Source organism: Physeter macrocephalus, chromosome 6 (genome assembly GCF_002837175.3).
Source record: "Physeter macrocephalus isolate SW-GA chromosome 6, ASM283717v5, whole genome shotgun sequence".
NCBI lineage: Eukaryota > Metazoa > Chordata > Mammalia > Artiodactyla > Physeteridae > Physeter > Physeter macrocephalus.
The window spans coordinates 40,527,279-40,541,456 of NC_041219.1; the positions used below are offsets into that span (position 1 = coordinate 40,527,279).

Here is a 14,178-nt window from a genome sequence, read left to right on the forward strand (position 1 = left end):
GGAAGAAGACATATAGCATATTAATCCCATTGTCCCTTAAAAGAGGTTCACAGCTTATGGACAAGTCCATGGGCTAAAAACTCAGAATGCCTATGTTAAATTCCTGACATTAGAAGTTACTAGCTGTGTAAACTTGAGCAAGTCACTTAACCTCTCTGTACCTTAGTTTCTATCATCAAAACAGGGAAAAAACACAATATTTTGTAATGTTGTTTGAAATTTTCTAAGTGCTTTATCAATGTTAGCTACTATATTTATTAATCAAATAGGTTTGATTGCAAAGCATATTTTCTCATATATCTACTCTGTGCTAGGGACTAGGAAATATAGATATGATCAAGACAGCCCCTGACCTTGAAGCATTCCCAGGTAGAATTGTAGATGTCTGGCGTTGGTATAGGTCTTTGGGAATGAGATGTTATGTAGTTTGTTTGCTAAATAAAAAAGATGTCTCATGATGTTAGATGGAACATTTCTATAAGGATCTATGCTTCTCTTTTACCTTGATGCTCAGTATTTCTGTTGATATTATAGGGCAACCCTGCTTACAGCTTATCTAGTTATATAAGGTACCTTTATATGCAACTGGAATATATGTCACCAGGTCTGCACAGAGTCATATCCAAGGAAAGACAGGCAAGTAACTAACATTAGTAACAGCAAATTTATGTTTTTACTGGCTTCTCTTTTTTATTTATTTATTTTTGGCTGCACTGGGTCTTTGTTGCTGCGCGTGGGCTTTCTCTAGTTGTGGCGAGCAGGTTTGTTGTGGTGCACGGGCTTCTCATTGCAGTGGCTTCTCTTGTTGCAGAGCACAGGCTCTAGGCACACGGGCTTCAGTAGTTGTGGCACGTGGACTTAGTTGCTCTGTGGTATGTGGGATCTTCCCAGACCAGGGATTGAACCCATGTCCCCTGCATTGGCAGGCAGATTCTTAACCACTGCGCCACCAGGGAAGTCCCGTACTGGCTTCTCTTAAAGAGTGTTCCAGAGGATGCAACTTACAGCTCAAAGCAGTGCTTCTTAAAATCTGTTTTCCCTATTCCTTCAATTCCCTGTCTCATTCTCATCTTCCTATCAAATCTTTACCTGAAATAAACCTTGTGATTCTTTCCTGCCTCTTCTCCCAATTTCCCACTCGTGCAGTAGGCCCAAACCTTGCCTCTCTCATCTGCCCATCCCTTAATGCATAAACTGTTTCCTATGGCTTCCTCTTCCTCCAGTCTTGATGTTCACAGGCCCCACTGCCTTCCAGAAAGCTCATGCTCCTGGCCTGCTCCACATCTTGCCACCTGCTGGGAGAGGAAGTGTAATTCTAGCTCTCACCACTTTGGGGTGGAATCTGTCCAGTCCTCAGATTACAAAAGAGAGTTCAGAAACTGACCCTGAAAGCAAAAATTCTTCCTTCATAGAGAGAAGCTTGGAGGGTGTGGTAGACAGAATTCTAAGATGTCCCATAGGATCCCCGCCTCTTGGGGTACATGCCCTGGATAACGCCTGGGACTGTTAGCATGCTGGATTTTACTCCTGTGATCAGGTTTTGTTACATGCATACTGACTTTAACAAAGGGAGATCATTCCAGGGGAGCTTGACCTAATCAAGTGAGCACTTTAAAAGCGGAGGGTTTTCACAAATATGACATGGGCATAGCTATGGACAGATTTATTTATTAGTCGGGGAATAGAATGTAGCATCCAAAAGTAGGTCCTAGTATATATGGCAATTTAATATTTGACTAAAGTTGTGATTTTACCAAATGAAAAAGGCTGAGTAATTTAATACATGATGCTGACACTACTAGCTATCCAAATGCAAGAGCAAAATTGGATCCTGCTCTTAAATCATTAAAAGAAACCTTCTAGGCATATTATACACATAAGTTTGGTAATAATCATTGTCTTATAGTACAATCTAAGAGACTATGAGTACAATCTCAGGCAGGAAAGATCTTAACCAAGATTGGAAACCCAGAAGTTATTAAAAACATGTAAATATATGTGAGCCTTTAAAATTAAAATCTCATGGCAATAAAACCAAAGATAAGTTGAAAAAAATATGGTCACATAATGATACTTCAGTGATTAATATATATAATAAAAAATGAACTCTAAAAAGTAGACAAAAAAGATAAATAACCCAAAAGGAAAATGAGTAAAAGATATGAATAGGCAATTTAAATAAGTGCAAATAACCAAGAAACATGTGAAAATAATAAATTTCACAGAAATATGGAAATGCATATTAAAATAATAATAATACAGTCACTTTTCTCCAAACAGACGAAAAAATTTTTAAACCCTCATCTTTTTTTTTTTTTGATGGCCAGAAGTTTGTCACCAGTACATCAACAAGTTTTGAAGATGAATAAAATTTAACAATTATCAATAATAACAAATTTTAACCAATGAAATAGGGGGAAAATAGGATAGGCCTTCTTTTTTTTTTTATAATATCTTTATTGGTGTATAATTGCTTTACAATGTTGTGTTAGTTTCTGCTGTATAACAAAGTGAATCAGCTATACATATACATACATCCCCATATCTCTTCCCTCTTGCATCTCCCTCCCTCCCACCCTCCCTATCCCACCCCTCTAGGTGGTCACAAAGCACCAAGCTGATCTCCCTGTGCTATGCAGCTGCTTCCCACTAGCTATCTATTTTATGTTTGGTAGTAGCATACGGTATTTGCTTTTCTCTTTCTGACTCACTTCACTCTGTATGACAGACTCTAGGTCCATCCACCTCACTACAAATAACTCAGTTAAAACCCTCATCTTTAATTGTTAGTTTGCATGTGGGGAGAAACATCCTCTCAAACGTTGCTGATGGTGTTAGGAATTGCTTTAACTTTTTTAGAAACAAATCATTGAATAGCTATTAAAATTAATGTATATATAATTTACAATTTTCAAATTGTAATCTATATAAATATATAATATGCATTTGTTTATATTTATAATGTGCATTATTTTTTAAAAAAATAAACCACATGGCAAAGCAAACAAACTAAAACAGACCAAAGCAGAGGGTTTTCTCTTGTTGGTCACTAGGAAGAAGCGAGAGAGGTGTGGTCCTGCTGACCTGTAAGAAGCAAGATGTTGTGAACCATCTATGGGGGCCACGTGGCAAGGAATGTAGGTGACCTCTAAGAGCTAAGAGAAGGCTTTGATAAGGAAACGGGGACCTCAGTCCCACAACTACAGGAACTGATTTTGACCAACAACTTCAATGAGCTTGGAAGTGGATTCTTTCCCCAAAACATCCCAAAAAGGAGCAAAGCCTGGCTGACACCTGATGTCAGTCTTGTGAGACCTTGAGAAGCGACCCCAGCCATGCTGTCGCTGGACATCTGACGTAGAGAATTGTGAGCTAGTAAGTGGATGCTGTCTTAAACCTCTAAGTTTGCAGTAAATGGTTACCTGCAACTAAAATAGAAAACTAACACAGAGGGAAAGGGAGGACAGATAAGATATGAAAGCTCATAGATGGATCATTTTTGTTGCGGTTCTAGATAAAAAGATTACTGGTCACACAGTGCAAAGGCTAAAGGCTGAAAGGAGCACTGATGGAAAGTGCTGACAGAGGCCACTCGAGGGACCTGTGGCCTGGGACAGTGGGAAATGGACTACGTGCTGGTGATGGATGGTAGAGTTGGGTAGCTGGAGAGAAAAGGGAAAGCCTTCAGGTAAGAGGATTGATCTAAGGAAAAGTGTGTGGGCAGGAATATGCAAAATGTGAAGATGTCTTGCAGGAAGAGTAAGGAGGCTGCTGAGTACCCTGCCGGGCTTCCCCCTTCCTTTTCTTCAGCCATTTCCCTGCACTTTCACACCTCCAGGAATTTACACATGCCGCTTCCTCTGTCTGTAATGCCCTTTGCCTTTTCTCACTTGTCTTTCAAGACCCAGCCCAAAACTCTTCCCCTGCCCACCCCCTAACTTCCCAATCTCAGCAGGGTTAATCCCAAACCCAAGGTTTTATAGCTCAATAATGGAAGCTGGGAATCCAACAGCCTTACTTGTTCAACTATTCCACATTTATTGAAGAAAGGGAAGAAACTCTTTGCTAGGTCAATAATCAACCTCAAAATTTAATCCTTTTACCTAATTCTCATTTCCAGATGGTGGATTTTCTTAAAGCAGGGCACACCATAACCAGGCCAGGCTGGCAGCCCTAATTCAGTAGGAGCCCTTGGCTGTGAGTTTCTAAAGCAGCTGGAGCTGTGAGGTGCTGCCTGAGTCCCCCAGTGAGAATTCCAGGGCCCCAGCCTCTTCCCACAGGATCCTTGATTATGTTCTCATTTCCTCCTCCAGAAACATGGGGCTAAAATAAACCCAGAGGCTGAGGCAGGGGTGAGTCAGCTCTTAGAGTGGAGCAATCGCTGCATGGCTGCTCCTTGTAAGAAACATCCCCCTTGAGTCTGAGTTGTTTATGCCAAGAGCTGTAAGCCTGAAAAATGAGTTCCCCTAAGATAGGTTGGCAGTAGGCTCCTCTTCCTGGAGATGGCATGGTGCTTCATAGCCTGGAAACTTTCTGTGCCAGTGTAAAAGGAGAGGCACACACCCCTCTGAGCAGGGGAAGCCTGATGACAAAGGAAGAGGTGCTTGGGCCGGAAGCCAGGTGACATGAGGTTTAGTCCCAGCTTAACTGCTTACCAGGTATGTCAGGTCAGGTAACACCCTCCACCACTGTGGGTCTCCTTTTTCTCAGTTGCAAAATAAACATGTAAGCCCAGATGATTTTCAAGTTTTCCTCTGGCTTTGGCATTCTTTCAGTTTATCTGAGCAACTCCCCAAGTGCCAGGTCTCCAAGCTCATTCTCAGGTCCCAGCTGGCAGGTGTGGGATGTTAAAGATGGAGAATGAAATTCTGAGATGGCCCTCAGCAGCCTTTGTTCGACTGAGACAGGCTCCATTGGCACCCACTGCTCTGGCACCACCACTGTGCCAGGCATCTGGGAAACAGCTGGGGATACAGAGGAGAAAGAGACAAGGTCCCTTCAAGGACTCATTGTCTACCACATGAGGGTGTGAAAAGAAGATGTGGACAACAAGAAGATGACCAGCAGCACAGACTCTTTTGCTAATCCCTGATTGAATGATACACGCAAGTATTAATAGCTCAGAATGAGGAATAGACCACAACATTCCAAGTGGGCTTCAGTGGGAATTCAGTTCTGTTACTAGATTTTCCCCACCTCAGTCAAAAGATACAAGCAGCCCAATGTTCATTGCAGCACTATTTACAATAGCCAGGACATGGAAGCAACCTAAATGTCCATCAACAGGTGAATGGATAAAGAAGATGTGGTACATATATACAATGGAGTATTACTCAGCCACTAAAAAGAATGAAATAATGCCATTTGCAGCAACATGAATGGACCTGGAGATTATCATACTAAGTGAATTAAGTCAGACAGAGAAAGACAAATATCATATGATATCACTTATATGTGGAATCTAATTTTTAGAAAATGATACAAATGAAATTATTTACAAAACAGAAACAGACAGATATAGAAAACAAACTTACGGTTACCAAAGGGGAAATGGGGGGCGGGGAGGGATAAATCAGGAGCTTGGGATGAACATACACGAACTACTATATATAAGACAGATGACCAACAAGGACCTACTATAGCACCAGGAACCCTACTCAATATTCTGTGATAACCAGTATGAGAAAAGAATCTAAAAAAGAATGAATATATGTATATGTATAACTGAATCGCTTTGCTGTACACCTGAAACTAACACAACATTGTAAATCAGCTATACTCCAGTAAAATTTTTTTTTAAAGTTTTACTGAGAAAGAGGTCAGTATGAAATGACCAGAGAGGTTCAAAATTCATTTTCTTCCAATGATTTAACATTTAAACATCCACACAGTTTTCTCCAGACAGCAAGAATAATTCAGGATTGGTTACCATCCTGGAGTCTCCCCATAATTGAAAGACAAATAATTCACACACAGTGATGGGGGCCACTCAACTGAGAAACCAGTTCTAATACCGAGAGTAAGATACTGAATAATTCCTAAAGTGGAAATTCTATTTCTATTGTGCTCATCATCTCATATATTTACCGTAGTCAGCATTTCCAAAATGTCTTTCAACCATTTAAAAAATATTTATGACATTGCATTTTAAACCACATTTAAAGGAAATGTTAAAATTTAGTTACATATTTTAATATTCTCAAGTACCATGAGGCTTCATTTAGTTTTATGATTTTCTCCTTAATAAGATTTTTTGCCTTCAGGCTTTTGTTTTGAAGATTTAAAAATAAAATAAGTAAAAATTAAGATATCACACATACAGAAGATGAATAGAACATATGCATACAGAAGACGGAAGAAAATCTATATAATATATTATCTACTATTAAAATTCTCATAAAGCAAATACTATATAACCACCAATCAGATTATGTGGTCCTATAGATTCTTCTCTTTTTCCATCTAAGCTTATCTAAATTGCACATTTGTCATTTGTAACCACAGTCGGTGCTCAGTAGGTACTCATCCTAATTGTGATTCAGATAGAGACCAATGGATGTCCTTATTGTTCCTATCAGTCTGAGTAAGGATTTCTGCACAGCCAGCAAGGCAGGGAGCTGGGGTCCAAGTCCAAGTCCAAATCGGGGCGACTCCCCAATCCACGCTTTCCTACAGTGCCTGGCTGCAGACGTGGCTCTTCTGCTCAAGTTGTTTACCATCTGGCAGGAGGCTTTTGGCATTCTGCTGTAGTGGCAGATTTGATCCTCAGTCACAATGCCAAAGGGATGGTGGTTTGAGTCATTGTTTATCTGTTGTTCTAATTCTTTCATAATAAATATGCTTTGCTTAGATAATAAAAACAACAAAGGGGAAAATTCCATGTGAGGCAGAGATAAACAAAAAAGCTCTGCTAAAAAAAGAAGGCTTGTATAAAGGTAAAGCTGTACCATGTATGTTTGGCATGTTTTTAAAAAAAGCTGAACAGGATCAGGCCAAAGACAGGGGCAAGGCATCGAGCCTTTTATCACACACTAGACACCAGTTCCCTTTGCAACCGGATTATTAATTAGGAGGAGCTGGTTGTAGCTATTATCAAACTTCCCTGATTTCCCCCCACAACAGAGGACCTTACATAGAAATGCCCTAATCATGACAGCTTCTGAGGGCCTGGGTCCAGCTAAGAGAGGTCCTAGAACTTTAATAAGAGGTCCTACAAATTCATGTAATTCTCAAGGCAGAGAAAGCCAGAGGAAATCTGCCGTACCTTGGAAAGCTGGCTTAACACTGTGCTTTTATGTGGATTTGTTCGCCTCCCTGCTTCACAGTGAGGTCTTAGGGACGTAGAAGCTCTCTCTCTTTGACAAAGGGAGACCCTAACAATCAGGGGTAGTAAGGCTGTACCATAGAGACAGAGAGTGATAGAGGGATGTTGAAACCACAGAGAGGACAGCCTCTGAGGAGGTAGAGGGCCCTGCCTAGTTGCCAGTCAGCACCAGCTGCACAGAGGGGAGGAGTCATTTTGGGAAAAGGAAAACTCTGAGTGAAGATCTATCAGGAAGCAGATGGAATTTGTCTGTTGTGTGGTGCTAGTACAGGCTGCTTTAAGGCCCTCATTAGCTTTAGGCTTTCTCATTTTGGTTCCTCACTCAGACATGTTAAAATGCCCCCTACATCCCATGATAAATGGAATTTACACATGATAAATTGTAAAAATTATAAGTTGTAAACAAGTTATAAAAGTTGATATGATGCATTTTGTAGACACACTAAATGAAACACCTATTAATTTAATTTTACTGCTTTCATATTTCAGGACCAACGATTTTGTATTTGAGATCTCAAAGATTTCCCTAGGCCCTTGGAAAGCTTGTAGATCTTAGATACTGTTATCACGGAGCTTAATTGATGAAACAGCCTTAGTGGATGAGAAGGACAGAGTTGTCCGTCTGCTGGGCTGTAGGCAAGGAGCAGATGCTTTGATCTCTGTTTTTCTCAGTGCCTGGCAAATAGCAGGGAATTCAGTGACAGGGAGCTGATTGATGCTCAGGAAGGAGAGGAGGCTGAACTCAGATCAGGTTTGGTCTTTCAGGCAATCGGGTGGGTGTTTAGGCCAAAAGCTGCAGGCAAGAGGGGAGCCGTTCTACGCAGGAGTCTCGTGCATTTTTCTTAATTTCATTTTTCTAAGTATAGGGCAGTGACTACAAAGATAACTATTAAAAAATCTCTCTATGCGTCAGGCACTGTATGAGTCCCTGTTACATACAATGGTTTCAATAAAATCACAAACAACCCTGTGCAGTAGGTAGTACTTTTATTATATTTTACAAATGGTGAAACTGAAGCTGGGTAGGTGAAAGGACATGGAGAAAGTGACACAGCAGAGCAGGAACTCAAAGACTTTTGTCAGACACGAAGAACCAACCCTACCCTAGTGAGTTTTCAAGTGAGTAGGTGAGTGCTGGGTGGAGAAGGGGTAAGGGAGAGTTGCTGAGAACTCTTTAGAGCCCATTTCTGAAAACCTGGTTTCTTGGGATCCCTGTCTCCTTAGCAGATTTCCTTTCTGTTCCCCTGCAAGTGCCCTGCTGAGCCTCCGGCTCTGTAGACCTGACTTCAGCTACCTCTTCGTTGCTAAGCACAGATCATCTTGCTGGGCTTTGCCAAGGGCATTAATAAAACAGTTCCTGTGATTATAGCCACACAAAGGTAGGCAAAGAAATTACTCTGATTCAAAAAACAGAGAAAACCACTCTCTAGCTGGAGCCCAGTGACTGACCTTCCTACCCACAAGGGCATAGGCTAAGATTCCTTTTCTCCCCATTCATTGGATTAATTTCAGCCTCATACACAATCCCAACCCCCAAGCCACGTTTACCTGCTGTTGTTTTTAACCTCAAACAACATCATAGCAACAAAGCTCAGAGGAAAGATCACAGTGTCTGAAGTCAGACAGACGTGTTCATAACCCAACTTGTTCTCTTGCTAGAACTCGGATTTTGAGCAGGTTGCTTGAGGTCAGCTTGCTCATCTGTGGAGGGTTGGAAAGGAATTAAATGATGCAATAGAAACCTTATAAATGTATTAAATTACCTGGGAATTCATATGCTTTTGAAGGAAGTGTGAGGCAGTGAAGCAAGAGAGATACCTTCATTTTCTCCCAGGGAATTAAGTGGAAGACAAGGAACAGTTTTCAGGCTAAGGGAACAAACAGTGCAAGGCCCAGGGACAAATGAAGTCAGATAGAGCTGGACTGCCAATAAACTACGGGGAAGGGATTGAGGGGAAGTAACTTAAGGCTGGAAACTTCAGGCAAATCCAGATAGTTCAAAACCCTATAAGGACTTAGCACATGATCATAAAAGAAATGAGGTGTCACTGAAGGGTTTAAGCAAAGAAGTACCATGACTTATGTTGTTATAACTTCATTTTGCCCGGGTAAAGAAAAGATTGCAGAGAGTCAAGGCCAGAGGCAAGCAGCCCAGTTGGGAGGCTGGTGACCCAGTCCAGGGGATAGAGTGGCATCCTTGATGGGGAGATGGAGGTGGGTATAGAGAAAAGTGGACAATTGTGCCACGTGCTCATTCTGTGGCTTTGGGTAACCTCACTAAGCCTCAGCTTTTCTTCAGTTGTTTATGGAGGATAATAACAGAATCCTCATCCCAGAGTTGCTAGGGGATTAAATGAGATCATGCATGCAGAGTACGGAGCATGGTGACTGCCACACACTGAGTGCTGGCAGGATGGAAGCGATTGTTATTGTCGCTGGTGGTGGTAGCAGGGGTCCTGGAAACAGTGCGGGATGCTCTCAGGGAATGCTGGGGTTACAAACGAAACAAACACATGGGCAGCGGGTACCAGAAAAAGCCCTTTTCAAAAATGAAATCCTGGTTAAAAGGTACAAAGGGTCCTGGTGAGGAAGGAAGTAGAGAGGGGAGGAGGGCTGTTGTCTAAAGAGGTCAGTGTGCCTGCTTTGTGAGCTCTCCTGAGAGTTAAAACAGAAAGAGAATGTGTCCCAAAGGTGGCAGGTGGGGTGAGCGGGCTGAAACCCCTTTGAAGAGAGTTGGGAAAGAAAGCTTAAAAAACCTCCAGGTTGGTGAAATGGCTACTTTGTTTTTAGTTTGGTACGAGAAGCCGACGAAAGATGTATAAGCTGTAACCTGAGTGTTCCTCGCCTCCACCCTCCCTGCCAGGAAAATTAATCATTGAGTCAGGAGCATGGAAGCTGAAGTTGGTTGGAGGAAATAAAAAAATAAAAATCCAAGAGAGAAGGAAAGATGGTGAGAGAGTGTCTTGCTCTGTTAAATACATTCAAGTCGCATGGCTCAGACAAATGGCATGTGAAGATTCATTTCAAAATGGGAATGTTTTTATTGTTTTGTGGGTTTTAAAGGAATGTGTGCTCATTCTAAACCTCTCAGACTGTTGAGAGGGACTATTTTGAGCACTAACTTTGTGGCAGGAACTTGGCATTGAGCTTTATATGAATTTATGCCATTTAATTATCACCCCACACTTATTGTGTAGGTAGTATTATTTAACCATTTTACCGCTGATGAATTTGAGGCCAAAGAGGATAAGTGACTTGCCCGGAGTCACACAACTATTTCTATGACTTGCTAGTTTGGGAGAGTTACTTAACTTCCCTACGCCTTTTTTTTTTTTTCTCCCAGTTGTTTAGTGGGGATAATAACATAGTGTGCACTCAGACACGACCTGTACTCTGATTCAAAACCTGATTCTCCATCTTACTAATTTATGTCTTTGGGAAAATCACATAACCATGTGCCTCAGTGCCTCTTCCTTAAAATGGGGGTAGTAACAGTACCTCAGATTACGTATCTCAGTCAGTAGAACATGGAACTCTTCATCCCAGGGTCATGAGTTCAAACCCACATACCTTCTTTCTGTTTCTAAAGGAGCAGTGACTATCATCTACCTATCAACCTGCCTATCTATCTGCCTGTGTATCCCTATCTTCCAAATCTTGTGAAAACTCCTCACATTAGCAAACTAGTTGTCAGGCACTCTGGGAGATAAGGTTTGCATTCAGTTTCTTGGCCTCTATGACACAGAGAAGCATATAGAAGGGACAAATGGCAGTGAGTTGCCAACAGATGGTCTGGTGCAGATCTTTGGAGTAAGAGATGTTGGACAAAGGACACATACAGCACCCTTGGTCATACATATTGTACGTAATTTTCTCAGGTTACCCCTATTATTTTTTTTTTTGTGTGTGTGTGTGTGTGTTCACTTACTTTAATAACACTACATTTACCATGTTATCACCATGGAATGTAAATTCAGGTTAGACAAGAGAATTTCACAAGTACAACAAAGCATTCTGTAGTATACCAAAGTTTGTATAATGTCTGACCAAACCAGCTTGCTCATAAATCACTTCCATTATAGGCAATTTATTTAGTTTAACATTTAAGATTCTTTCAGAGAAAATAAACAGACTGCACACATTTAAAAAGTATTTTTCATTTACCTTTGCATTAGCACTTAAAATACACACTTCTATTTCAAAATGCCATTTAAAAATTATTCTAATATAACAGCAGCAAACTATAATTCTGCAATTACAAAACAGCTAAACGGGGATCTGCAGTTAAGTTATTCTCATGCTTACAACTATGATTCTGAAACAGATACTACTTCAAAGCAGCTGTTACCAGCTCTTTAGGTTTGGTTTAAAAACACACACATAGTTGCTGGGAGGTTTATAATGTTGTATTCCGTGCACTGTTCTCAAAGTGTTCTTCAAGAGCCAACCAGACCTTAAAAACAGTACTCAGTCCACAAGGCAGTCAGAAAGAGTTGAATTAACTGGGATAAATAGGATTCCTACATTACATCAAAAGCATATGATATTCTGCAGCAACTGGGAGCATTTTCAGGTTTGGCATGTTGTCCTCTTTACAACTAATTTTATCAGAAGAGTTTAAGAAGGTGGACATTGTACCACTATCAGGTGCATTTAAAAGTGACATGCATTTGTGCTAATCTGACTCCCCTGAATGACCTAGCTAGTGAACTAGTCACTAGGCAAATCAAGCCTGCAAGAAAGGAAGCCAGTATTCAAATTACCATGTTATTGTCCGACCCACAGAATTTATTTTCAACATAAACATATAACCTCAATATGAGATGTCTAACTAAAGCAAGCACCACCAAGACCAAGACAGCATCTCCTCTTCTAAGGTTTAGGTTTTGCCCAGAATTCTTGATACATGGAATAGCCCATACCAAGAGTCATTGCTCCTACAACAAAGCCTTGGGCTGCCACGCGCATGTGGATCAGGTGAACGGACATTTTAGTATTGCCCCTACTCTTCAATTTATATAATCCATATGCAACGATTGCTGCAAAACCTGCCATTCCAATGGGGACAAATGGTGCCTCTCTAGCTTTTCGGATAAGTTTAGATCCCTGATCTTCATCGTATGAAGAAAGAGAAACATCTGTGTCACTTGACATAGTGATTGAAGAATCTTCAGACAACTGCACGCCGTCGCAGGCTCCTACCGGTTTCTCCCTATTATTTTTTAACATGTAAGAGTTCACCGGGAGCTTAATTTGTTTGAATAGCTTTAGGGATCTTGGAGGTATGGAGACAATTCCTGGGGATATGGGAGAATGTTTCCATTTTCAAACAGAGGAGGAAAATGGAAGTCATGAACTATAGTTGGTGAGCTTGGTGGAAATTCTGGGAGAGTTTCTAGATAAGAATGCCAAGAAGATGGCACATGAAGACTTGGACGATAAAACAGTGGTTACAAAGAAGGATCAGAGGTTTACTAAGAACAAGCCATACTCACCTTCTTTGTTGGTTTGTTTATACATGAATTATTGGGAAGATGACTAGAGACATGGGCATGTGGATTTTAGTGTGGCATTTTCCAAAATCTCATTATGCCTTTGTGAACAAATGACCAAATATTGATGGCATTACTGCTGAGTGGTATCAAATCTGAATGGCTGTGTCCTGAGATTGCTGACTAATGGATTAATGACAACCTGGAACAAAGGTCTCTGTTGAGGAGTTCTGGCTTTGGTCTTGTCCAGTTCCACATTTTTATCAATGTTTCATATGAGAGCATTTATGGTCCTCTAATCAAATCTGAGGATGCACCAAGGCTGAGAGGAAGAACAAATGGATTCCATAATAGAATCAGGATTCAGAAAACTATCAATAGCCTGGCATGAAGGGAAGAAAAGAGCAAGTTGAATTGTGCTAGAAATAAATCTAAAACATTGCCTCTAAACCTTCAAACGCTATAGTGAGGGTTAGTGGGAGGGATGGCTTAATAGCAGGCTCTGAAAAAAGACTAAGGTCTTGCCTTTATGGTAAACAACGTTAGACTGTTGGAACATACTGAGTTGTCAAAATCATAAAATGACACTTTGGATTACATTTATAGAATATTTTTGGATAGAATAATGCCAGGCACGTAGTATGTGCTCAGCAGATACTGTTTAAAATAATGCATGATTTAATGTTTTTTCTGGAACACTGCGTTGAGTTATGCATGCATTCACTGAGCAAATATTTTTTGAGAACTAGAGCCAGGCTCTGGTTAGGTGTTGGGTACACATCAGTGAACAAAATCTCTGAAGAGAACTGAAACATTTGTTTGAGCATCCAATATGTACCACATACTCTGTGAGGTTGTAAAGATGAATATAGTTCCTGCCTTCAAATTCTTGTTAAAGATATGAACATAAAATCACAACCCAGAAATGTTACATGCCATTATATCTTTAGAAAGAGGAGTGGTTCTGAGAAGTGTATAATTAACTCATTGTAAGAGATGTCTGGGAAAGAGTTGCAGTAGATGGGACATATGTGAGGTTTTTTTGGTGTGTGATGAATAGATATTTGCTCATTCTAGGGCCCATCTTTATGAATGTGTCCAGAATAAGACAACTAGAATTATGGGTAAACCTCAAACCTGCAACACATAAGGTAATAGAGGAGGAACTTGGATTTTCTTTAAAACCTGGAGATGAAAAATCCTAGGAATAGGGCCAGATTAATGGACATGCAATATGTGAGATGTTGTTATATAAAATGAATAGTGGTCTTGTACTGTGTGGACACAAAAGATGCCTTTAGGATACAGCTGGAACAGACTTGGGTTCACACAAGGAAAATCTTTCTGATGGTAGTTTATCAG

The 14,178-nt window shown here is 40.6% G+C and overlaps 1 protein-coding gene across 1 annotated transcript; it reads right to left on the reverse strand.

Moving 5' to 3' along the window:
- Nucleotides 1-11,239: 11,239 nt before the first annotated feature.
- On the reverse strand, nt 11,240-12,529 carry LOC112065900 (HIG1 domain family member 1A, mitochondrial). Its single transcript, XM_024127363.2, has one exon. The coding sequence runs from the start codon at nt 12,476-12,478 to the stop codon at nt 12,197-12,199; it is 282 nt and encodes a 93-aa protein (XP_023983131.1). The 5' UTR covers nt 12,479-12,529; the 3' UTR covers nt 11,240-12,196.
- Nucleotides 12,530-14,178: the final 1,649 nt, after the last annotated feature.

Bases quoted from the DNA above. Each gene is read 5' to 3' on its own strand.
- LOC112065900 (XM_024127363.2), bottom strand. From the start codon at position 12,478: ATGTCAAGTGACACAGATGTTTCTCTTTCTTCATACGATGAAGATCAG.